Source organism: Amblyomma americanum, chromosome 1, assembly GCF_052857255.1.
Source record: "Amblyomma americanum isolate KBUSLIRL-KWMA chromosome 1, ASM5285725v1, whole genome shotgun sequence".
Classification (NCBI taxonomy): domain Eukaryota; kingdom Metazoa; phylum Arthropoda; class Arachnida; order Ixodida; family Ixodidae; genus Amblyomma; species Amblyomma americanum.
In genome coordinates this window covers 115,999,504-116,026,297 of record NC_135497.1, presented here as the reverse complement: position 1 = coordinate 116,026,297, position 26,794 = coordinate 115,999,504, and the positions used below count along the sequence as shown (strand labels likewise).

Below are 26,794 nucleotides of genomic sequence, written 5' to 3'. Positions count from 1 at the left end.
AACCATTATTCGTAGAACATTTCGAATATATTTAATAAATCAAAATAATAATAGTGCTTTGATGAGTAATTTTTTTTCGTAAACGAATTCTCACTCTCCTTTTAGTTTCGATTGATACCAGTTGATGGGGTTGCTGGGCTGGTTAGACTCCACGCTTTGCGCTTTGTTTTTTTATTTATATATACTAACAAGTGGTATTTCTGCTGTTCGGTTGGGTGTGTGCGTACTTGTTTGGGCCGTTTGTCAGTTTGACCGGCTTGGGTAACTGTTTAAGCAGGGTCGGAACTACAGGATGTGTACTGTGTGCTCGAGTGCGCGATCGCCGTGGACGCTGTAGCTATCGAGCCATGGTGTGGCGTAGCTGAAGCTAGCTGAAGTGAGCTGATGCCGGCTTCGCCCTTTCGATACAACGGTGCAAGAGTAACCGCAGATTGTAACCCGGTACATACTTTTTCAACACCGGGAAGAAGAAAGCATGGGTGTGCTTATGAACACTTCTCAGAACAGCAAAGTGGTTTTGCTTGTTCAAAAACATTGCAACGTAATCTGCACATTGGCGTACGTAGCTGGCCTGATCGCTTTCGCGGTTCTAGCAAGCGATGAGTGCAACAACAAAACGTATTTCTCAGAAAATGCTCTCCTACCGGGCCTGGTCAACAGGCGGTTCGACCTAGGTAGATTCGCAAAGGATGCCCTGGAAAGCTTGAAAGAAGAGGCCAAAAACCATGCGAGGTAAATCTTGGAACACATGCAATCGAGTGAATGGGAAGTTCGTTTGGTTGACTTTGAACTGAATGGTTTCTCTGTTACTGCACTCATTCTCGAGTAGTTTTAGTTATTTTTTCTGGAAAAAAAGCAAGCTGTTCTGCTTGTTTGGTGTAAGCTTTGACAGGCTTGCTAGCAGGTGGCAAACTTATGTCGGACTACTGCATGCATTTTCAGCTTGCCTTTGCCGTGGCTGCTGGGCCAGTTTCGTCAGCTGGGGCTTGACGTGTTCCGGCACAATTTCAGCCTTCACTACCCCTTGGGCTCCAAACCCGTACGTATAATTCCTGGGGCTGTCACAATTTAAAAGGGGAATATATGTTGAGGTGTGTCATTAATGATAGAGCAGCCCAAGAATTGATTACGGACTCATGATTGGAAGAATCTTGGTGCATATCACAATTCCTGATGTTATGTCGCATATCATCTATTTAAGGTTTACTAAATTCAGGAGCCGCCCAGTTTTTTTTCTTCTTTTCTTGTACTCCTCTGTTGCAGACAAAATATTATGCTTAAATGTAATAACGAATTATTTTCCCTTGCACTTTTTTTTGCCTTTTTGGGATGGCTTTATGTGAAAATTCTGCGACCTGTATTTTATATTCCTTTCTGCGAGTGCGAACTAGTGTGTCATGCCGAGCATGGAGCAAAAATTGGTGGCTTGTCTGGTGGGTGGTTTTATCTGCATTGGCTGAGGTTGTGTCTTTTCTGGATTTGGAGCAGACGCACCACGGTGAAAATGTGTACGCTATTCTACGGGCTCCTCGTGGTGCTGGCACAGAAGCGGTTGTGCTGTCATCACCGTACCGCATGGAGGACAACCTTCACGGGTCGACCCTACCTGGCATTGCACTCATGGTGGCACTTGCGAAGTACTTCAGAGGTGAAAAGCCTTGAGGCATGTTCACTGTAGCTCTCATTGGCATTACACATAACGTTCAGGCCTGAGTTGGTCTGTGTCTTACTACTACGTGCTTTTTAAGTCTGGCTTGCTGTCCTGATGCTACACATGCATTGACCATAAGCTGGAAATTGTGAGACCAATTTGGGTATATTTTTTCAGCACAAGGGTCCTGGGCCAAGGATATCATATTTCTCATCACTGAACATGAATTGGTCGGCTTCCAAGCGTGGTTAGATGCCTACCATGATGTTCATACTGCACCTGGAGGTACATCTGTCCTTTTGCAATAGCTTTCTTGCTCTGTTTGTCTAGTTGCTGGCAATACCTACGCAAAACATTCCTTCTGTATTGTTTTTTTTTTTTCAGTTATTGACCCTGGCATGTTGCAGGCTAGAAGTGGTCCCGTACAGGCTGCCATCAATTTAGAGCTCCATAGTAGTCGTATCAAGCGACTCGACTTGAAACTGGTTGGGCTCAATGGCCAACTCCCAAACCTGGATCTGTTTAACCTAGTAACTGAGCTGTGCCTGCGAGAGTCTGTCCACACAACTTTCCATGGCCAAGTAAGGGATTTTTGGTTTCACTTTTGGTAGTATTAAAGCAGCGTCTTGCTTTTGTTAATGTAAGTGACATATTGATAAAATGTGATTGCTTGTAGCTTGAGGTTGGTGGTCTTTCTCAGCTGAAAGGGCTTTGAGTGGCATTAATATTAGTGTGTTAAAATATATGTATGGGCATAAGGTAGACATAGAATTATTGTCAACATTGTACACTCATGCACAAAAACACCGACTGGGAAGAAAAAGAGCATATGCTGGGGGACTAAAACTTTTCAGTGGCATTTGTGTTCTAAGGCTTTACACCTTGTGATGCACTGTATCTCACTTATTAGAAAAAAGTGTCCCATGCTTACGTGAGGCCATGGTGGCTGGTGTTGCAGGTGTCTCCCTATGACTTGCCACCATTTGAGGACTGGGTGCAGTCATTCAAAACCATGACAGCTATGATGGCTGCTCAGGCGACCGGGCAGCCAAACGGGGGCCATGGACTTTTTCATCGTTATGCGATACAAGCTCTGACTTTGGAAGGCCATGCAGATGGAGTGGCCTCTGTTAGTGTTGGGTTTAATGAGGTTGGCAGGTGGGTTACCTTCTTACTTGGTTTTCTTGTGAGCTCTTTTACTGCGAAAGGAGTGCTACTGTACCCCCCTCCCTTCCAAGGAAATCTGATGTCTGTTGAAGTGAAGTCTCTAGCCCAGTTGAGGAGCCTCCACCCTCTAGAAGCTCCATCCACCTCCTCACCACCACCCACACCCGCCCAGCACCACCCTTGATCCACCATCTCACCCCACCCCTGCCCACCTTCACCCTCCATAAATGCCATACACCATCCACCCATCCACTCAGCTCTACCCTCCAGAAGCGTCACCCACCATCAACCCACCTACCTCCACCCACAGTTCCACACAGCAGTGGAACGAAAAAGTGACAAGTGAAATCAAATTTGAAGATGCAGTGGGAAAGTCAATTTTCCTCTACAATCACCACCTCTCCAGCCCACCCCCCCAAGCTAGGGGGCTGCCAATTCACCCCACCCACTGCCCCCTTCAATCCACCTTCACCCTCTGGAAAAATTCTACCGTGTGTATGGGCTTAAGTAAAAGCATTCAGTAGAGTAAAAGCATCGAAGTAAACATTGAGGGTAAATCCAGCTGCTTTCACTGCATTGTTTAATCAGATGTCTCATCATCCCCTACTTTTTTTTTTTTCTGTGTAGTGTTTCTGCTTGGGCTTGTTGGCAGTGTGCATTCTGGAGTGGCTACTATTTAATAGGCATCTCTGTTTTTTTTTTCTTGAGGTTCACATATTCTAATGAACTGCAGGTTTTTGTCTCTATCCGGATCATTACCACCAAGTTTGGCAGCCTCATGGAATTTTATTCCTGCGTAAATCATATTTAATTTTTGCTATTTCCGTGGTCTCAGCTGATTTCTATAGGCAACACTGCGATTGCGACGGCACAAACATTACCTGCACGTTGATGTCTATACCCCACCTTAGGAGTTCCTTGCAGCACTATGGAAGGTAGAGACCTCCTCAGCCAATCAGGAGAGCACATTAAACGTGTTCCTCCGCACCTCGTCATCTGCGTGTCGTCTGCTCACAGTGCACGCAGATATGATTAGGAAAAGAGTATAAATCAATGATGTGTATGTATCATAAGCGAATGCATGTTTACATACGCTAAACTAAAAAATTTTGCAGGACGTTAACGCTGCTTGTAACATTCGCACATTTAGTTTAGCATATGCAAACGGACACGCAATGATAAGCTCAAGAGTCACTGGAAAAATTCGAGTACTGCAATCCCCCTCTCCCCATCAATGAAATTGGAAGATATATAGCAGCTGCCTCTACCTGACGCTTCCAGCATGACAATCACATCGGTGGTGCCCTCTGTATCATCTGCATTTGTAACAGTGTTATTATAGATGACAAAATAAAGTTCTGCATAGTTGGCAGAGCCAGCTTCAGTGATACTGTGAACGAACGCTCAAAATAAATCGCAAACAATGGTCTTTGTAACTTGTTTAAGCTGCACCTTGCGTATGTATGCATGTCTTAGAGAAGAGCCGAGAGACTTTGGAAGGCAGTCGCTCTATGCAGTTCCCTGTAATTTTTTGTGCTCGCTCTTCTGGCAACGTTGGGCCATGGTGGCCATATTACTTCCAAGCAGGGCTGGGCGCGATACTCGAAACAAGTATCTTCGATACCGATACCCGATACCCTCCAAAATTGCATTCCCAATACAGGTACAAAATACCGAACTAAACTTGATTTCTGGTACAGATACTCTATACTGTATCGTCAATATTTTAATACACTGCTAAAATCACCAATGTTAATAGAGCTGGTAATACAATTGGCTAAGTTATTTGTCCATGGTTTCTGCAGTTTTTAGTGAGTGTGATAAAGTGCACAGTATTTGAAAGGGTTTGAACGAATCCAGCCACACGGCACCGCTGGTTTTGTTTAAACTTTAGCATTGGAATGAAGCCATGGTGAAGTTCAAACGATCGCTTCCATAAGCAGATGATCTGTGTTTGTTACTGCAGTATTTACCGGTTGCCCCTGCCTTTGCCCTGTGCAAAAAGTGCAAGATTTGTGTGCTTTCGAAAGCCAAATAGTTATTTTCATATTGGAAAAAAAAAACCAACGCAAGAAAAATACGGCCCGAAAGACTAGAGGTCAAACCCAGCACTGTGTTTAACAGACGTTTTAAGTTAAGCATTCTTCGTTCAAGGCTAGAAGAAAAACAAAAAATAAAAGGATTGAGAGTTCCTATTAGGCAAAACATATCTTGCTAATATCTCTTATTTGATGTTTTTTTTACTTAACGGTAGCAAGTAACAGCATTTCCTCAAACCGCCGGTCCGAAAGAGCCCCGTGATGCGGCCATGCTTTAAGCGAAGCAAAAGAAAAAGCCTCTCCACAGTAGAGCATGTGCAGGTTACTTTTATTGTTGGATAAGAGTGAAGTATAGCCACGTCGACTAGGGGTTCCTCGAGGTATAGTTAAGAAACTCACTTCACTGGTGCCTGTTGAGCACAACAGCTTATTGTAGCATTGCTTATCCAAACGAAAGGAATGTGCCAACAGATGCATTTTTTTGCTGCTGGCACTGATGACCCCATGACTGGCATGTAGAAGAGTGCGCTTTTTATCATTCTTGCAAAGTAAACAAGAAATGTTCTGTAAGCTCTTCAGCATGATGGCAAAAGTCTTCCATTTATGTTGGCAACTACTGCAACTTGAAATAGGGGTGAAGGGGTGTTGTTTCCACCATAACGGTGAGCCTGTCTTCTCGTCCCTTCTGTCACCGAGTGTGCATAAGCGAAACGTATATATTGTCTCTCTGTCAAACAACGACCATTGGAAGAAAGACGACTGACCGAGCTAACGGCATTGATGTTGTCACTTCTTAATTGTTCCCTTTTTTCGGCATGCTACCGCAAGAGTGAGCCCCGCCGTCCCTAAGTCTGACTTACAGCAACCTAAATCTGCGGCACACTTTTTTTGGGTATCAAGTATGGTTAAAATACATGATACACTAAAAATGTATATCAGATACCAATACACAAATACTTTAATATTTGACAAATGATATCCAGTACCAACACACAAAGTGTATAGAAAGATAGCATCGAAGATATATGTATCTTTGATACTGCCTATGCCTGCTTCCAAGCCTGGCGGTACGGGGAAAAGGAATGTGGTACTCTGACACTTTCCCAGTGACTCTAATAAGCTCAGCCTAATGGCGCCATCTGGTTGTTGGATTGGGAACTATTTTTGTCAACAAACCCAGTCTCCTCTTCAGGCCCAAAAGCAGCAGAATCGTCACTCTAAATAAAAAATAAGGCTAATTTATCGCTCATACATTTTGCTATAGGCGAGGTGAGACGAAGCGAAGCCCGGTGCCACATTTATGGACTGTGAACTTACTGAAAATGCCATTAACAACACCGAATACAGTCCAAAGGGAGCTGTTTTGTTTTGAAGGGCGCCATAATTTGGAAATGAAATTTTAGCTTACGCAAGAGCCATGCATGCTAGAGTTCGGAAATAGCATACGTGACGCAAGTCTACGATAAGGCTCAATTTGAAATAGCATGTGACACATGTGCATTACGAAACACACCATTTTGTTAGCATATGCTGTCCCATATGCCCATTTTAATGCGACAGCGCTAAGGCCCCCGTTCAGTGGAAAACCTGACATCGTCCTGGCAGCGTTGTGTCGAGAAACCGAAGTCACGTGTGACATCATGCGTGGATGTCTGGAATGAAAATAATTGAAAAGAGTATGTGGACTATAAATGAAAGTTGAGCACATGTTTCAAATGACTTAACTTTTTAAATTAATTGATTTTACGTAAAGAAAAATGTTCATAAACTTTAGTCGGAATTCAAACCCATGACATTTGGGTCGCCAGCCAGGCACGCTGCCGACTAAGTAACATAGGCACGTTTACTTTTACTTGACTGAGGTACAAGGGTGTGTGATGTGTGTGTGGTGTTGGCTTAATTTAAAGCTTAGTAATGTGGTAATTAGTGGAGTGAACTAGAGATATACTAATTAGTGAGATACTAATTGGAGTAACAATATATGTGCTAAACTGCAGTGTGGAGAAGTTCGCAGACAAGCATGTGGAAACTGTGTTGTCATAATTGGGACAAATGTGTGAATGTGAACAAAGAGCAGTGACTGTGTGTGAAGAGAAACTGCCGCAGGGAACCATTAACGCTCTCATAATAAAACAGCGCAAAAAGCGCTTGTCCTGTGTTCTCCTTTCTCTGGTCTGTCGTCTTTTGCGCTGTTTTATTATGAATCCATACCAACTAGCCCAACTCAACATTTTGTTGATTAACGCTCTCGCATCATACCCTTAAAGGCAGATTTTAAGTGACCCCCTAATTTTTACGCTAGGACTACATTCTGCAGCGTCAGAACACTGCCTCTGCACTCATAGCAGCTTTGGTAGAGCTGCAAGGAACTACTGAGATGGAGTATACTGCCCACTTGCTAAACAAATATTTTCAGGCTTGTATTAGGTTGTATGAGGCATGTTATGAATGGAGTCATCGTTACCAGGCTCTTATCTCCCCACCTCCTCCTGCCAGCTAGAAAAACTTACCTTGAGCCCCTCCAGAAAAAATTCCTGGCTACGTGTCTGATCGCTTCCATTAGCTGTTCGAGCCATTCAATGCATATACAAGTCTTTTTCCAGTAACGTTTGTGATGTCATCGCTGCGTCAAGCAGGGCATTGTGCTAGGCCATGAACTGAATTTCAGTTTCAGTTTACCATTTTTGCAGTTTCGAAATAGTTTAACTCGGTATTTTGAAAAACGGTTAGTTGTGCTGGAGCGAGAGGACTCCAAGCAATCTGATGCGATTATCAACTGAAAAATGTAAAAAAAATACCTGGAGTTACCTCTCTGATGTTTATCGGTGTAGCATCATGTCTTTGAGAGCACCTTTTTGTTTTGCACTAAAAAAAAAAATGTGACAGGAAACTGAATCCTGTCAAGTTTCGCTCACCTGGTAATTCATGCATTTTCTATTTAATGCATAAGTGGATACCCAACGACTAATGCATAAACTCTCAGTGTCTTAGTTTTTGCAAAGTGGCTCTCAGATATTGACACCTCCAGGTGTCACAGAAGACAGGGCTGTAAAACGTCACTATTCTTATTCTGCTTTCCAGGGTTCTTGAAGGTGTATTCTCCAGCTTGAACAACTTGCTAGAACGATTTCATCAATCATTTTTCTTCTATTTGTTGCCATCTACAAGGAGATACATTTCCATTGGGTTGTATAGTCCTGCATTTGCCCTTATTGGCCTGCCAGCTTTACTAAAGGTATGCTGGAAGTGATTTATATTATTGCAGTGCTATTTGCATTTGTCATTTTTCTGTTACATGCAGGTTTACTTGTCAATATCTTCAGCTTCATTTTGTCAGGAAGACAGTTATTGTTTTAATAGTGTGCATTTTTTTTTTTCAAACATTCCAGCAACAATATTTTATGGTGCTTGAATTCAAAGTAGTGAAGCGCCCAACTGGAGCATAAATTAAAATTAGTGTTTTGTGAAAATGAGTAATGCGACTATGCATTGGTGGCAATGCGAACCTCTTTAAATTGGTAAGAGATGTGGTGTGACTGTAGCTACCTATCTTAACTATTGGAAGCAGTGGTGCTTCCTTTTGTAGCTTATGCTTGAATTTTTCCCAGAATGTTGTGCTTGCTGGCCTGAAGAAGCTTTTTGATGCCCTCCTACATCTTTTATTGCCTTAATTAACCATTTAAGGTAGTATGTACTTAATATGTACTACGTAGTGAAGTTGCTGCTTTTTCCACTTTGGAGTGATTTCTTCGTGCATGCACCTAGCAGTGATTTCATACATGCATGTACTAAATTTTGTACAAAGAGTCACAGTGGTTGAAAATTTCAGTATGTACGTACTAAGGTTTTTTTCGTATAAGCATCCAAGAGGTCGTGGAATTAATTTTATTTAAGAGATGCACATGACATTGAATGTCAGAAAAAAAAAATGTTAGAATTACTGGGGGCGAAATCTGCCTAAATGAAAATGGCGATAGATGTACTACCATGTTCGCTGTTTTAAGAAATAGTATTCACTGCATTCACTAGCTAGTGATAAAAAGCACTCCATTTGCGATAGGATGGATGCTAAATTCACCTGATAAAGTGATTCCTTGGGTGTTTAGTTGAAAAATCCTGGCATTTAGATGCTAAAAGTTACAACCATTGTGGCCCTTTGTATGAAATTTCATACATGCATGTAAAAAAATTAACCATTGTTGTTTTGTGTAGGAAATGAAGTGACTTTCTTGAAGTCCGAATATGCTGTTTAGGCGGAAATATATTCATCTTGAATTGAATCATGAGCAGAGCTTGAAATGGTTAATGAACTGTCCATGGCATACTGAATTCATTAATCCCAAATGAATAGTGTGAGGTGACATTGCTTGTTTTAAAGCTTTGTGGCTGGCCTGTATTTCACATTTAGTGTCCAGAAATAAAAAAAAAGTATTGAACTATTTCTGGTTTTCAAGACACCAAGAGTGGCAGCCATAATTGCATTTACTGCTGAACATGCCGCTTGGGATGTTTTCAGTTTGAGAACTGTTAAGTTATAGTTCCTGTCCTGAGCAGGGTGTACAAAAAAAAGAAATTTCAGTATTACTGTCACCAAAATATCAGTTTCTCGTAGCATGTTTGCCAAATCCAAAAACATTTAAGGCACAAAGGTGAGAACTGAAAAGGACTGAAATTGAGCAGACAAGCATACAGTTAGTTGTACAACATGAACTGGTGGGTGAGTTGGTCAGGTGTGGTTCTTGTAAACCAGCGCAACGGCTCGAAGCCAAACAGGGAAGGGACAGCGCTGTGTTTTGTCCCTTCCCTGTTTGGCTTCGAGCCGTTGCGCTGGTTTGCAAGATAGTTAGTTGCTTTGTTATGTCCTGAGTTGCTCCGCTTTATTCAAAATTGCCTTGACTCAGAAAAGAACATCCAAATACACAGTTAAGAAATAGAAGGCAGGTCCACCAATAAGGATGCCATCGCTTTTACCTTTCTGAAACAGTCTTAGCCCATTGGCTGCGTGTGGCACTTCCTGTACGGATTTCAGTTTTTGTTTAGCAGGTACTCAGCTGCACTTTCTGAAGACTTTCAGAGGAACAGAACATTGCCTTAGCCTTATTTACTCTCCTGGAATGTCTTTCAAACTCAGCTTTGCTAGTCTGGGGCATCAGAATTCCGAGTATTAGACTTGAAAGCTTATTCTTAGAGGTGTTGTTAACTTTCTCATTATCTTTGCTCATTTTCTCATTTTATGTCATTAGGATACTGGCCTGTTGTGTCACAGGAGCCGCAGAAGTAATGTGGCACTATTGGCCAAAGTCCTTGCCTGAGGGACAAGGAGAATTTTTGTACGAGGGCATCATTAGCACATTCTGTAGGCAATATATGAATAGTGTTTTTTTTTGGATTGAAGCTATGTTTCAAACATGTTTGGCGTGGAAGAAAGGTAAAACGGCATGATCAAGCATTTTTAAAACCATTTGTTTCTGTAACACACAGTGCTGGTGCATACAACAAGAAAAAATGAGCAAAAGTTTCACCCACCATGGTGGTTCAGTGGTTAGGGCGCTCGACTACTGAGCCGGAGTTCCCGGGTTTGGACTCGGAGTTCCCGGGTTTGGACTCGGCCACGGCGGCCGCGTTTCGATGGAGGTGAAACGCAAAGGTGCCTGTGTGCTGTGTGATGTCAGTGCACGTTAAAGATCTCCAGTTGGTCGAAATTATTCCGGAGACCTCCACTAAGGCACCTCTTTCTCTCTTTCTTCTTTCACATCTTCCTTCCTCCAGGGTGTTCACCAAGGTGTGAGACAATTACTGGGCCATTTCCTTTCCTCAAAAACCATTTTTCCAAAAAAACAATTTATGTTAGTGATTTATGTTAGCGATAATTTATTTTTTGCTTTTTAAAGGTTAATATGGCAGAAGTCTCTAAGTGGATGCTGTCCACTTAGACATTCTGCGGCTATCCTTTGCCTCCCTTTATTATACACTTGTTGTTTGTTGTGCAGATGTTGAGAAGTGAACATTGTTAGAATGATCTATAATTTCTGCCGCATATGCATACCCCAAGAAATGCTCTTCACTGTTCTCACTGTTTCTCTAGGCTGGAGTGCTATTCTTGTCTCTCAGCGGAGATGCCAAGAGTGCAGATGCGGCCAGTACAAAAGAGGTGACTGCTTCTTTCTCACCTACCCTAAAGCCTTGTGGTGACATGATCATGAGCGCACGTGCTGTAAAGTGAAAAGTATCCTATTGCATGCATTTGCTGGTTATCGGTTGACGGCTTTCCATGTTGCATGTTGTTGCATAGTCGTATTGCATTTTCTGTTGTAGCCGCTGGTGTCTTGGCTATAGTTGGATGCAGCTTAAGTCTGCAGTGAAGCTGCACCTACATTCAGGACCGCTGCACGAAATCCCTCCATATCAAAAAAGTAGTGTGTTGTTAAAACTTTTCTTGGCACTAAACAAGAAGCTAACCGTGAGACGAAATTTTAAGCACAAGACTATTGATGCCTCTGGCTTGTATAACACAGTCAAACATCTAAAAACTGATTCTGTTTACTGTTGTAATTGGTCAGCAGAGTAGCACAGGATGCCGAGGACTATAGCCCATTGTTACCAACTGCTGTCTTTTTAAGTTGTATCCTACTATAGTAATTTTTTTTTGATAGCATGTGGGAGGCTAAGTGAATTTCGGTAACTTGCTTGCACATAGGTTGCTTATTGTTTTGCATCCCTTGAGCCTTGCATTGATTATGAATATGTGGCTGAACCTTTATTGCGACTTTGTTTCAGTGATGCTTGTTAATCCAGGGGCTTGTGAGAAAAATGATAATAACAAAACACATTTGGCTTGTGATTTTTGTTGTTAAAACATTACAACTTTTTGTTGCATCAAATGTTGGGCTTGATCTTCTTCATGGATTGCAGAGTGGCATTGGAACTGCATTCTGCTACGAGCCTTCTGCTGCGATTTATTAATGCTATGCTAAGTCATTTGCACATATCTTTTTTAGTCCATGCTCAGAATGAATGATTGCTGAATTTTCTGCTGAGGAAGAAAGAAATCATTGCAAAAGGCATTGTTATGTTGAATTTAATTGCAGCTATACTCTGAAAGTACTGAAGTTTTGCTTTTAAGGTTATTTGGAGGCATGTCACATGTGCATCCAGGTTATGTGAGCACGAACAGAACGGATTTTTCACTTGTGATCCACTCTCATGCTTTAAATATGAGCCTGATAGAAACCCTTGGCACTGATTCTATGACTACACTGAAAGCGACTGATTTTATTAGTGAGCTTGAGTTTAGAAATTGGCCAGGTCATTAACCTGAAATAATTGTGTTGTGATGTCATTGGTGAGCCATTCTTAAACAGTATCTGTTGGGAAGATGTTGGCAGCACAAGTGAGTGGATAGAGCAGATAGAAATTTGGTGAAATGCATTGTGGGGAAATGCTCGGGCAATGGGCATTTTTCTCCATTACGGTTTTCTGCCTAGATAATTCACCTTGCGGAGCATATTGCTTCACAACTGTTTTATCTTTTTTTGACCCTGTTTGTTTTGTTGCACTTCTAGGACCATAGGTCAGGTCAAGATGTTCGTTGTTTTTCAACTTTGTGAATTTTAAATTTCTTGTGTGAAATTTTGTTCTCGCTATAGATACATCAGTGGACACTGCATGACAAAATATTCAAAACCAAAATTTCTGCTTTGTGAAAAAAATTATAAGGTTGTGTTTATGTGTAACTTGTCAGCAGGAACACAATGAATGTTGAACCAGCCTTCTGCTATATTTTCTTGACTCTGCAGATTCAGAGGAATGATATATATTAGAAAACAGTTTTCTGGAGGCATCACTGCATTATTGCATTAGCTGCGTTAGCCTAATCTTGCTTATCATTTATGAGTCTAGCAAAAGGATTGCTATCATCAGAATGATAGAGTTGAACCTTGCAATAATGAAGTTACTAGAGAAAGCTAAATTCGTTGCTCTTGCTACTGGGAAAATACTGGGAAAATAGGCCAGTGCAGGTGAAACAGTGCACACATCGCTCTGCAAGGACTGAACTTTACTGCTAGGAGTGGTCTTCCTTGCCTTACTCTCTGCAGCAGCAGTTTCTGCTCCAGCGCTTCGGCAGGCATAACAAGACCACAGTTGGAACCATAGAACATGTCCATGCCTTGCTCTGGAATGACATTATTGTGAATTGTGTAATATGATTCTTTGATTGCCAAGCCAGGGCTTACTATAACATTTTTAGCTGTAACTAAGGGCAGTGACTCCGCCTTTGCACCGAACCAAAAAAGTTGTGCCATCATGATAGAAATTGGGAAAATTGTGCCTAACTGTTCTGAACTCACTGCTTTTTAATTGAGCGGCGCCGTGCGCTGACAATCTAGGGAGATGTAATCGTTGTCGCGACCATATCAAAATGTTAAGAACTGTTAAGACAGTCATACGGGGACATGAATTTCGAGAGCGTACTTTTTATGTCATGTGGGTGAACCACCATCGGTGAAGCAAAGTTTTGGCGTGCATTTTCGAGCTGCTGCCTTTATGCCCTTAAAACATGAAAGTGCACGCATCGAGATGGAGGCCGATTGACGTCCTCGGGTTTGCATTTGTTTAGAATCTACCTTTCTTCAGCCTGATTTCGACTGGCTGGCCGATTAGGCCTTGCATGAGTCACACGATCGAAGGTTGTGTTTAAACGTGATGCAAATAACATTTGGTGATGTAGTCCACACGTGCAGATAAAATGATTCCTATGTGTACGGTGCATCACATTTGCTGGGATATCGTTTTCGGCAGCTTGTGTGAAGAGCCTGCACTGACGCTACTCGCGGGTACGGCAGGGATGCGTAGACAGTGTTCTGTGCTATGCAGTCAGATTTTTTGACCGAATAAATCTGTAGAATCCGTTTGCAAAAATCTCAGGCAGCGCGTCTGATGGCGAAATGGCTGCGAGGTGCGATCTGGCAGCCCAGTTAGGCTACGAGCCATCTAGCTGCGTAGGTTTGGCGGCACACTTCTTCAGCTACGTAACACATGCGTCAATTCGAAGATATTCGTGGTTGGTGCATGCAGCTTGGCCGATACTTAGTGGTACTTACAAACGCTCTCCAACACCAATTGATATTGCATCACTTTCCGCAGTTTTATTGGGGCACGATCAGATGTTTTATTGCTTGCTGTGAAATTTTTTAAGGGCGGGGGTTACAGGGTAGGACAATAAGTGTTGACAACACATTAGGATCATTCCACGTGAAACGTCCCAGACCCCGAAAGTGACCACCGCTGATTCTTTGGAAAAAAAAAAAAAAGGGCTAGTTTCAACAAAGTAGTAAAAGTTTCAATAAAGTATTTATCCAGAAAAAATTTTTTGCTTATGCAAGTTTTCTTTGAAGTTTCCACGAAGAAGCAAAAGTTAATCATCATCATCATCATCAGGCTGACACCGCCCACTTACGGGCAAAGACCTCTCCCATATCTCTCAATTAACCCTGTTCCGCGCCAGCCGCGGCCACCCTATCCCCGCAAACTTCTTAATCTCATCCACCCATCTAACTTTCTGCCGCCCCCTGCTACACTTTTCTTCTCTTGGAATCCAGTCTGTTACTCTTAAAGGGAAGCTGAAACGGTTTTCAAATCGCATGAAACGCTGGGGTTGGGTAGAAAGGACCTTGAAAATCGTGTGTAAATTTTTTCCCGATTCTGTCTGCAAAAAGAGCTGCAATCGCTTCTTAAAAACCTGCCGGCGGCACGCCCACGTCGCTTCCGAAAGCGCCGGGTGTGGGGACGGCAGAGAGGGAGTACTGGCAGAAGTGATGCCATTCACGGAGAGTCGGCCGGCCGTCTCGCTGCGCTTGCTTCGCTGCGGCCCGCGCCGCCCGTGCTTTGGCGAACCACAGATCAATGTAATCTTCTGCCAGTGCTGTTTACTTTCTCTGGTTCGGGCGTTCTGTGTAATGCTTGAAGCCTGTATATAAACCAGTTTTGGCATGGTACTTCTTTCGAACAACGCTCAGCACACAGCTTGGTAGAATCCGTCGGTTGTTCTCCCACACCCTCTTCCACGTTAACCGGACAATCGGTGGTACGCAGCATGCCGAAACTGCCGGCACAAAATATGTGCATCAATATTTCTCTTTTCGTTATATTACTTTCTTACCTGTTTGTAAACTCTTTGCCTTTTCCAGCTGGTTCACATCCATGCTGAACTAAGGCCACTTCCAGCGCCGTCTTTGAGGCACACACTCTTGAACTCTTTTGAGCTCGTTACGCACTGTGTGCCTTTTTGCTTTTCCTGATTGCTTGCACCTCCTGGCAGCACAAGCAATTCTCATAACCTTTCATCAGTGTGCAGCACATGCAGCTGCACCTAATTGAACAAAAAACCGATTATATATAAGCCTAGTATACTTGAGCAATTGCAAACATTTGCATTCATGAGCATTTGGTCATGGCTGGGGATCGACAGTGGCGCCAGAATTCATGCAAATTTGTCCTTGAGTCAGAACGGCAAAGTTGTCGAGCCGCGGTACGCATACATGTATATCATCCACAAGTAATTCTGCTGGTTATCTCGGTACGCAACAGCAGCAACTATATCTCGCAGCACACTGGTTTGGATGAGCAGCACTGCGAGCTCCAAAATGCAGCCATAATTATTGTTCAAAAACGTGTTCATCATGCAAAAAAAAAAAAACGACAACGTACGGGTGTAAGTGCAGAAGTTCTGTGGTTGAACCGTAGCCCGAGCATGCGACAGAGGGAATAGCGCACACGAGAGCTTCCTCCCGGTCACCTCGTTTCTTCGCGCTGCAGTACAGCAGTGAACCTACTCCAACTCATCTAGTTTGCCATTCTTTTGTAGTTCTAGAAGGCCTTCGGGAGTAACTAGTTTTCTGTTTAGTCTATAGTTCTCAAAGATTTCGGAATAGGTTTGCGTGCGCTCGTCCAGGTTCCAACAGTCCGGTGGTTGAGTAATAAGGGGTCTCCATTACCGGTGGAAATAAAAACGGTCATCCATCCATCCATCCAGTCGAGATTTCCAACATGTGAAAATGTCGCAACTTGACTTTCGTTTCCGGCACGCTCCGCGCCGTCGTTGGTTCCGCCATTTTCTGAAGCTGCTGATGGCTCGAACAGCTGTGGTGAGAGTCCAAACTGTTCAACACTGCTTGGATTATCCACAATTTCTAAAACATAGTCCCTAAAAGCCGGCTGAAGCAACGCGCTACCCAGCAACGCCGTCGGTGCTGGCCGGAGATCCCCATGGATGACGTCACGACGGTCCCGGCCAATCGCGGGCAAGAGCGGCGTTCGCTTGGTGCCCTGAGGCGATGAAGCGCGTTTTCTTCTAAATAACAACTTTTTGCGCTTATTTCCACTCTTTTTGAATGAGATATTCTTTTTCAGCAGACTAAAAGCTATAAAATGACGTAAGGAACTCATTTTTTTCGAAAAGTGCTTCAGCTTCCCTTTAAGGACAGTCGGTTTTCTTGCCTTCATATTACGTGCCCTGTCCAAGCCCATTTCTTCCTCTTCATTTCAACTAGGATTTTATCAGCCTGCATTTCTTCCCTGACCTACTCCTCCCTATTCCTGTCTCTTAACGTTACACCTATCATTTTCCTTTCGATAGCTCACTGCATTTTCCTTAAGTTGAACCTTTTTCGCTATCAATTTTTACATCGAATGTGAAGTGGCACAATAACAAATATTATTTTAAAATATTTAACTTGCGTTGCTCTTTCATGTGTTATTAATGAAACCGTTCAAGAATTTCCTGCATTTTCTTGGTTCAGTAAAAAAAAAAGTGGCGTTTTAAGAAATTTTTTACATTAATGTTGTTAACGTTTCAGCCACAATAACTTTTTCTTGCTTTCACCTCTTGCTGTATTTTATGTTAATGCTAGAAATCATTTAAAATTGTTAACAGAGGAGTTTTTAAGAATATTACTTACAAAGTTTGCAAAAAGTAATTTTTTCGTGAGAGTCTGACTTAAATTAAAGATCAAAGTCCATCAGATAAAAAATACATGAGATGGCTCATTATACTCACCAATTTCGTTGATTGTAATCTAGAAGTTTTAATTTGAGCAAATTTTGTCTGAGGCGAGAAAAATATTTTTGGAGTCATGAAGTCCGTAACGAGCCTTACCAGTAGGTACTGCTGAACTATATCTTCACTGCAGAACATCTACTATTATGCTCGATATGAACCGCGGCATACAAGATCTGATTGGAGCTCAGGTGCTAGAAATTCATGGAATTAACTGGCGATGAAAACAACAATGTACACTGAATGTTTGTGCGAGTTGGATGTTCTTTGGCATGGGGAATTGATTTACCATAAAGCTGAAGCCTCACTTGGCTCCCATTGGTTCTCTGCCAAGCGAATATGTGCTATGTCGCTTGGCATGAGTATAACTACATCAGAAGCAATGTATTTTCATCATTTCACTACATCTCATTTCAGGGGCTCGGGGTGGTCAGGCATACCAAGGCAGCATTGATGTGAGCATTTTTCGGTGGCAGTGAGTGGCCGACCTTGCCTAATTTTCTCCAACGCTGAGGCAGCAGAATCACATGGGCATTAATCTCTGCTGTTCCACGCCAGAATGAAAACTGCACTTGGGCATGCCCATGGACACTTACAGCAGGAAACCTGCAAACTGGAAATTTCTTTACATTTGGCTCCTTTGTGTTCTGCTTTCCCATCCACTCATGTTCAGCTTTTCAACTCTTGAATGTTTAGTGTCAGAGTAACGCCACATAAATTTGATGCCTGTTTCTTTACATGAATTTCTCGAGTTTTGAGCATCATGTGATGGCAACACGAAGTTTTGAAAGCGCAGCTGGTCTGAAGTGGATGAACTGTCTCTCTCCTTTGACTACGATTGCCGTAGCAAATCTGGAACCCAGTTCAGTTCTTTTTTCTTGTAATTTGGAATTTTCCACCCAGGTGTACTTTAATTTCTTTATATTATTTTTGGTCCAGACAACTAGATGCTCTGGTGACTTCATCTGGTCATGATATGGCCTCTGCATGCTTGCAAAATTTTGCTGCCGCATGTTTGAGTGTGGCACCAACACCTTCCCACACCCTTTTGAGGTCTGTAGCATTGAATAACTTTCATTCTTCCAATATACTGTTCCACTTCTTGTGGTAGTACAAATTCAGAAATGTATTCTTATTTTGTGATGAAGCTCTGTCAGAGAAATGATGAGTTTTGTTTGTTTGGGGCAGCTCTTGTCCGACTACCTTAGCACTGCACTCTGCAATGTGTTTCTAATCAACATAGAAAAATTGGAGGAGACACTTAAGCTCTGCATTAAGGGTATGGCGCAATAGCGAAATGGGTTAATTCCCATATATGCAGAAGGTCATTCTCTAGTTTACACTCATAGGTCCCTGGAAGTCCTCATACCCCTCCTGGCACAGTGGTGTAGCGGTTAAGCGATGCGCCACTGCCCTGCAATGACAGGTGCTCCAAGCAGTGGGCCTTGTGTGGTCCAGGTTGCTCTTCCCGAGCGACCAATCATTAATTTAATTGTCACCTTCCACGGTGGCCAGTTTGCTCACTGTCCAATGGGCAGGTTGTGATGGCGCTGTGATGGTCACAGTTGTGATGGTCACATGACCTAGGTGGCCCACCTTCCTCCCAGGTCATTCTCTGGGAACCACCTGCCAGAGCCATGCCCGTGATTTTTTGCCGACAATGCCGCCGCCGCACTTTCTGCGTAACGGGACCTTTAATGCTGTCGCTATGAAATGGCTTAAAGAAGCCCGAAGGCACCCTTGCCTACAGTCTTCTCTGACTGTCGACTGATGACTTGCAGAAAGTGTTATAAACTCATAAGCACGGGACTTCAAATATGCGTGTTGATGTAGTGCCGTCGCTGACCACTGATGCTGCACTGCGTGAGCACATTTTGCTTTGAAAGGGATATGTGATGGTTGGCACGGAGTGGAGATAAGTCATGTTCTTGCATATCATAATTTCTTGATCTGCTGTACTTACAAAACAACGAATCAGCGTGTTGCACAATGTCTCGTCTCTGATACCTCTCTGGTCAAGGTTGCGGCCTCAGGGTAGTCATGGTTTACTTTCATCACATAAATGTATTAGTATTGTAAAATGTGGTTGCGGGGGCATCAACATAAAACCACGATAACAAATAATTTAATGCCATTTACCATACAGAAAACAACATCTGCCCACATGTCATGGTTCCAGAGTGCATATGTGTTCCTGAAAAATAGTCGGCAGTATGTGCATGCTCTGCAGTGAAGACACAGTTCGACAGTAGCTGCCAGTGAGGCTGGTTCTGGATTTCAAAAATTTTTTTCTTGCCTTAAACAAAATTTACTCGAATTAAAATTTCTAGATTACAAGCAAGCAATGAAGTTGGTGTTTATAATTGGCTATCTCACATATTTTTATCTGGAGGGGCCTTGATCCTTAATTTAGGTCTGAATCTCAGGAAAAAGTCACTTTTTGCAAACTTCATAAATAATATTCTTAAATATACTCTGTTAACAATTTTAAATTATTTCTAGCATAAACTACAGCAGGTGAAAGTGGGAAAAGTTATTGTGGCTGAAATGTTAACAATGTTAATGTAAAAAATTTTTCTCGCCTCAAACAAAATTTTTTGCAAACATTTTTTTTTATGGAAAATTCTTGCATGGTTTCTTTAATGAAATCGCATGAAAGAACAAATATTTTAAACTACTACTTGTCATCGTGCCCTGTTTCACGTTCAGCCGCCGCAGTGGCACAGTGGTTATGGCGCTCGGCTGCTGACCCGAAAGAAGCGGGTTCGATCCCGGCCGCGGCGGTCGAATTTCGATGGAGGCGAAATCTAGAGGCCTGTGCACTGTGTGATGTCAGTGCACGTTAAAGAACCCCAGGTGGTAAAAATTTCCGGAGCCCTTCACTACGGCATCCCTCATAGCCTGAGCCGCTTTGGGACGTTAAACTCCATAAACTAAACCAAACCTGTTTCACATTCGATTTAAAAATTTTAAACTGCAACCAACTTTTGCTTCTTCGCAGAAACTTCAAAGAACACTCATGCAAGAAAATACTTTGTTGAAACTCCATTCACACATTCGCCAACTAACCCAATTTTTTTCAAAAGAATTGGCAGTGGCCGCTTTCGGGGTCTGGAACGTTTCACGTGGAAAGGTCCAATATTATCTCGCTCCACATCTGCCTCATGAGATTCACACCTAACTTGGGTAGCTCGAGGTATCTGAAAGACAGGGCAATGCTGGACTCTTCCTGCTTTCTGTCGTCCATCATTTTCACGTTGCAAGTTTTCGCGTGCAAAATTTTTGATGCTCATGGACATTCACGATGAAGATACCGGCCATGTGGCATGTTCCCGCATGCAAGCTTGTGGTGCCTGTGTCTTCATTACAACTGAGCACCGTGTCTGGGGAAATTTGTTTTGTCCGAGACTGAGTGCCATAGCCATAATATCCATTTTAACTGCCGCGTGAATCTCATTCATACTAGACCAGTGTTCATTGCAATTGGGTGAAACTGCATAGAGTTGCTGTGTTCGTACTTTGCCATTAGTCTGAGTTGTGCAACATGGCAGCCCCGGCACTCCGTAATTTGTTTAAAAATTGGCAATAGTGCAGGCTTTGTGTGCACTTCAGGCAAAATTGTCGAAGACAAGGCTTCAGCGAGCACAAGGGCCTGATCAAGACTGGTCTGGCTCACAAGGCTGTGGAGGCAACTGAGTCATTGATAGCTTCTGAGTGAGGAAAGCACATGTAGGCCAGAAAACTTTACAGAACTGGCTGACCAATGAAAAACCAAAAGTTTTAGTGTAGAGGAGAGTAAATTAATAAATACTTCTAATCTTTGTAAAGAAAAAGGGAGAGCCACACAGCAGCATATTTGAGCTACTGTGCTCGTGATTATATGCAAAGTATGTGCTCTTCAAGTAAACATTGTATGACATTTCCTGAAGCTGTCTTTTCTTCAGTTATACAGTATAGAACTTAAATTTGAAGAGCTGTCAGGTGTGACTCAGTGCCAATAATAACAAACTTAATGGTGCACATCTTTACATCACAACCTTTCTGCCATTGTCTGTGAATCTGAAGAGATTTGGAAGCTTAAAGCTACTTACTCCAAAGTGCTTCTAGGTTAGTATTTTGTTGCTCCAATGTGCTCCAGGTTGAAAATTGCTTCAAATTGCATTTTACCAGTAGTATCTTTGTGTGTGTGTGTGCCATTTGTTCTTTCTAGCTGTGGGTTGGAAGATTGTTTTCTTTGCATGTTTTTTTTTGCATGTCATGTCGGCAAAGCAACAGTTTTTTGAAGAAAGCATGACAACATTGGGTGGCTAACCTTGGCCGTCTAGTGGCACTTTGTTGGAGAATTCTGAAAATTTGCTCACGTAATCAAAAAAAGACGGAACACAGCATTCTATGCTCAACTCCATTTAAGTTTGCAAGCATGTTGTGGTGGTAACTTGCTATAGCCTGTAAAACATAGTTTCATTGTGATTTAAAGGAATCCATCGAAATGTTTGAAGTGAGTGTCTGTAGTGGATGCAAATTTTGTGCCCATATATTTAATCTATATGTAAAGTGCATACTATTTAGGAACATTTGGTACCTCCATCAAAGATGCTGTTTTGAGGTACCTTGCCCAGCTCGGCATCTGGTATCACTAGGTGGCACGGTCTATTGTAGTGTCAGGAACTAGGAAGTGTATGAGCCTGTAGTGAATATATGTTGTTCAAGTATGTGTAATGCAGCAATATTTATGATGTCAAAGGGCAATTTATTTTTCAATTCTATTATGTTAGGGCTTGATTATTTTTTTACCCTAGTAGTGGTCTGATTAATGCTTTCTCTCTATTGCAGACTGCATCACCCTGGTCAGCTCTGCCATGCATGACTGTGTCACACACTGTTGGTTTCTTACTGATGGTGGCACCTTCATACTTCGATCATTTTGGTCACCACTTTCACCTTTCAAGCCAGGAGTCTGTATACTTTGGTTATGTGGCTGCACTGATTGTTTCTCTTCTCCTACCGTTGGTAGTGGGCCCAAGGTTTGTAGAAATCTTAGTTATTGCTTTAGGTTCCAGCTTGCATGTAGGCTGAAGTTTTCACTCCAAGCTCCGTTGTTCCTTCCCCAGTGAAAATGTGCAAGTGTCAGCCCATAATTTTTTTCGAGGAAAGTTATGTACCGACAGATAATTGATTATTCACCATTTGTAGTTTCTTTTGAAATCATTTCTTTTTTGTGAGCTTTCAAACTTGTTCTTTTCAGGAAAGAGAAAGAAAGATCAGCCCATAGATGTGCTGTGTTACTAGCATTTTCTACAGTGGTGTTCTCTTTGGCCCTTGTGAACATATCATTTGCCACTGCTGTTACCGTCATTACTATACCTGTGTTGGTTACAGCAGGTAGCACAGAACATTGGTAAGTTCACCAATTTCTTTGAAACTTTTTGTTATGACCTTTATTTTTTCTGAGCATTATTTGCCTGGGCAGGCTTGTACCATATCAGTGAACTTGTAATGGGACTCTGTTTATGTCTGTTGCCAGGTTTATATTTTTATTATTGCCATTTGTGTCATGTACCTACTACTGGGGACAAATGTCTCTAGGATGTGTGAGTGGCAATCGGAGCATATGGCTCTGTTATCACTTGGTGGTTCATGGTCACAGATTTGAGCGTAAAAGTCTAACTCATGTGCTCTCACATGTGGTGAAACAAGGCTATCGTTGGTAGACATGGCATCTGTGCACCTAAATCACTGTTTGCACATCCTGGAAACTTTTGTCTTTGATAGTACATTGGCATGCTTTGCTAAAAGATCTTGCACGTTGTTACGTATATTTTTATTGCAATCATTGCAGTAGTGCACAGCAGTGGTGATGTAAATTTGGCATGGCTGTGTTTGCATTAACGTAAGAGTAGGACCTGTTTAAGCAAACAGCCATAATGTGGTTCTATTACACAGCAATGAGAAGGATATACTTATAGTACCCTACCTTAATTTTGGAATATCTGAGTTCCTTTAAAACCATTGTGTGCATCTTGTATAGTGATATTCCTGACACTTTTCTTTGCAGTAGTGCCATTGCAAACAGTGTCACTTTCAAGCTCATATAAAGCAAGAAACATTCCTTTTCTTTCTTGGCAGAAAAGTCTATAAATCTAAAACAGAAATTCCTATGTTTAATCCTGTGAAGATGTAAAAACAAATTCATGTGAACTGTGCGAATTTAGATGCGAGGAGTTTTTTTTTAAAATGAGCTAGATCCACCTAGACAGGAACTGAGAAAAATGAGAGTTTTTATCTGCACAGGCTGTTGCACTATGCAAATTATTATATGATATGCTTTATATGTTAGAGCAACTGTACACCATCATGTAATGAAAAATGAAGGAAATAATTTTTTTGATATCAGAATGTAAACTTTGGATTTGGCTCTTTTCAATGTGAAGCTCTGGACTTGTCCCAGTTTTGTTCAGAAAATTTTATTTCTGGAGTGGTAATTTAAGCCCTATTTATGAAAATAATGCTTAAAAATGATTGTGCTGGGAATTCTACTGAAAAACAATTCGAACATTCATTGTGTGTGATCAGGGGCACTACTGTGCTTCACTAACATAAGCAAGTAAACGAGAATAGCAGACTTCTGCCACGAGCACTGACATGGCAGCCTTCTTTTCTTTTGTTTACGCTTTGACAGTGGAAAAGTAAACTAGCTAGAATGTATGGAATGAAGAATATTCTGCGTCACTGTAGGATCTTAACTTCATGATTAGTAGTAAAATGGTGGACGTGGACAGTACATGAAACAACAAGACAACTGCTCGTCTTGAGGTGTTCTGTCTGCGTCTGCCATTTTGCTAGAAAAAAAGAATTGAGGAAGCCAGTAACAAGTAGCCTAACTAAATGCGCTTTAATGTTTAATATAGCAAAGGTGTCCCAGGTGAACAATTGCTGCTGGTTTTCTGCTGGGATCCTACTGGTTCCACTAGTACTGGTTTATTAGCACATTCCCAGCAGCTAATGGAACCAGTAAGCGATGGAACCTGTAGCTGCTGGAACCAGTAGTTGCTGGAACCATTAGCTTCCATATAGCACCGAAAGATTACATTTAATTCTGTTTAGATAAATCATTCATACAATATATCTTTTAGTATATCCTTCACATGGTAACTTCCTAAACGTTAAGCACGCACAAAAACAGAGAGCAAAAAACACTCGAAACCTACAGTAAAATGGTAAACTCACCCTGCAGGACCATGCAAATCTGCCTGTAGTGGGAACACAAGTACAGCTTTAAACTCCACTTTAAAAGCAGCAGCTAGCAACAGTAAAGCCCTATAACATACATCCAACTTGCATGTTTAACTCGTACTTACATTCTAATACCATATGTGCTCATGCTTATATATCCCCCCATAATGGGTGGCCCACAGGTGTTAGTGGGGAATGGTTAATAAGAAAAGTTGTCGCATTAAATTTTGGCTCCATTTCTTCGATTTTAGTGCTCACCGTCGAATAAGTTCTGTTAGCTAAAGGATATTATTACCATGCAAACAAAGGAAAGAGCTCTCTGACCATAACAGCAAGAAGTCCTTATGCTGGAACCAGTGCAACCAGCAGAAAACCAGTAAGCACCCTGCTGGAACCAGTACAACCAGCAGGAAATAAGCAGGTTTCCTGCTGGTTCCAGCAGAACCAGTACAAACTAGTAGGTTTTCATTAACAAATTTTCACCTGGGGCATCCTTATTCCCACGGCAACGGTGCTAATGATCACTTCGTTGTCATCTTCAGCGTTCAGGTCTTCTGCCGATCTCTTCATATTCTTCAAAGTCGATGAGAAAGTAGCTCTGGAGATGGAATAAACAAAACTACACTCGAAATGAAGATGACAAATAAGGCGCTCAGGAATGAATTTGACTCATTTTGATCCTTACATCAGCAGGATCTGGCTCATTTTTGGATTTGAAATGCGAATTGCATGCAGGTTTTCTAGGGCATTGCGGGGCCCCTTTCGTTCTCATAGTTTTTTTTTAAAGAAGTATGGATTTGCTTGTCATTCCAGCATAATTTGACTTAATTTCAGTTTCTTGATTTGGCTCATTTGAAAAAAAAAAAAATCCTTATGTGACCTGTACTATTTTACTGGTGCCATTGGGGTTTCAGTAATACATTTGTATGTCTCTCTAGCCAGGTCTCCTGAAGCTCAAAGCTCCTGAGGCCTTGCAATTTATTAAAGGGGAAAAGGGGGGTGCCTGGTTCCCTCTTCAGATGCAGTGTGAGAGTGTTGGTTCCTCTGTTTTAATAGTTTTGATAGTTCAGGTATTAAATAGACACAAAGGAGAAACAGATGATATGCAGACTGAAAGTATTGCACTTGCCTAAGGCTTAGTCTCTAGATTGCATGAGTGCAGAGCTGCTCTTTGTTCTCACTCCTGGCAATATATTGGTCACTGCCTCTCTCTCTCTGCACCTGTGTATGTGTGCGTGCACGTGTGTGTGCATGCATGCGTGAGAGAGAGAGATGTTGTGCCCGATGAGAGAACTTCCCCTTCTCTTGGAGGAAACAACTTCAATTTTGACAAAGAGGCTTAGTATGGAAACACAGGATGAAGGGAGAAAGACAGGACAGGATAACACTCGTCCTGTCTTTCTTCCTTCATCCTGTGTTCTCGTGCTAAGCCTCTTGGTCAAAATACGGTACTTACTAGCCCAAAGCTCCACTTTGCTAAAACAACTTTAAGCTCTGTGTGTAGCTTTAGTTAGTTGTGTATAAAGTAATACTGCAAGCATATTAAAATATTGTGGCTGTAGAAAATGCAAGGCAGTGCAATGAAAATTCACCCCTAGGCTTGACAGAATTTGCTTGTTGCTGATGCTTCAGTTTTTTGCAAATCATGTTAAGACTGGTTGCAGACTTGTTCTATGCAATTGTCAAGCTCATCGCTGTTGTAGGCTGCAGACACAAATTTCTATTTACTGCCCAACTTTGAACAACACATCCTTGCAAATAGTACATTAATTTCTTGCATGGTGACATTATTTAAGCAAACATATTTTAGTTACTCTTCAGCACTGCTGATGGAAACACATTAAGGAGCTGTGAAAGTAATATAGCTTTTTAGTGTGTGTCAAGTTCCTTTGAGTTCAAATGGAGTGATTTGAACTTGATGGATTTATATTACTGATGAATATGAGAGCTGAAGCTTGATGAGCCACTCGGATTCAGTGTCTATTGGAATGTTATCATGCGGCACAGAAAAAAATTTGATGGGCAAGTTTTTCTAGGTATATTACTGCCATAGTGCAAAAATGCAGCAAGTGCTTAGTAGGCCTGCAAGGGTAATATCTGTGGTACAGAGTATGGAGGCAGAGAAAGGAGTTCATAAAGCTAAAAAGTAACTTTGCTTGCTACCTTTATTGCCTTTTTTTTTTGACAATTTAGATGCTAATATTTTATTGTTGCTGTGTTACAGGGTAGCTGTCCTCTTCCACAGACTCTTGCAGCTGTTGATCCATCCATTTGTGTTCAGCTTTCTGATTATCTTCGTCCAAGCTATGAGCTTCGATGGCTGGGACCCTCAGTTCATTCGGAACAATTTATCTTATTCATTTCTGGGCCACAAAAAGTTTGTGGTGTTCTCCGTGGAAGACTGGCTTCTTTACGGCAACTGGACATTTGTCATAACTTGCTTAGGCCTTATTCCAGTGTGGCTGCAGATGTGGATGGTGTGATTTTTCTTTCTAGTGCAAAGAACTGTCTGTTCTTCACGTCCAAGAACTTTTTGTGCACATGGGACACCGCGACTCTAGTTCTTGTTTGCAGGCATTATTTTTTTTTTGCTACAGTGTTATTGAATATACTGTATCAGTTCTTTGAATAAATTGTTGTTTTCAATCA

General features: G+C 41.9%; 1 protein-coding gene across 1 annotated transcript; it reads left to right on the top strand.

The window, feature by feature from the left end:
- Window positions 1–119: 119 nt before the first annotated feature.
- GAA1 (glycosylphosphatidylinositol anchor attachment 1) lies at window positions 120–26,794 on the top strand. The gene is made up of 11 exons (XM_077646594.1): window positions 120–732; window positions 943–1,039; window positions 1,489–1,648; window positions 1,829–1,936; window positions 2,036–2,232; window positions 2,610–2,809; window positions 7,939–8,092; window positions 10,943–11,008; window positions 21,746–21,936; window positions 22,158–22,310; window positions 26,370–26,794. The coding sequence occupies exons 1-11, from the start codon at window positions 476–478 to the stop codon at window positions 26,626–26,628; spliced, it is 1,842 nt and encodes a 613-aa protein (XP_077502720.1). The 5' UTR covers window positions 120–475; the 3' UTR covers window positions 26,629–26,794.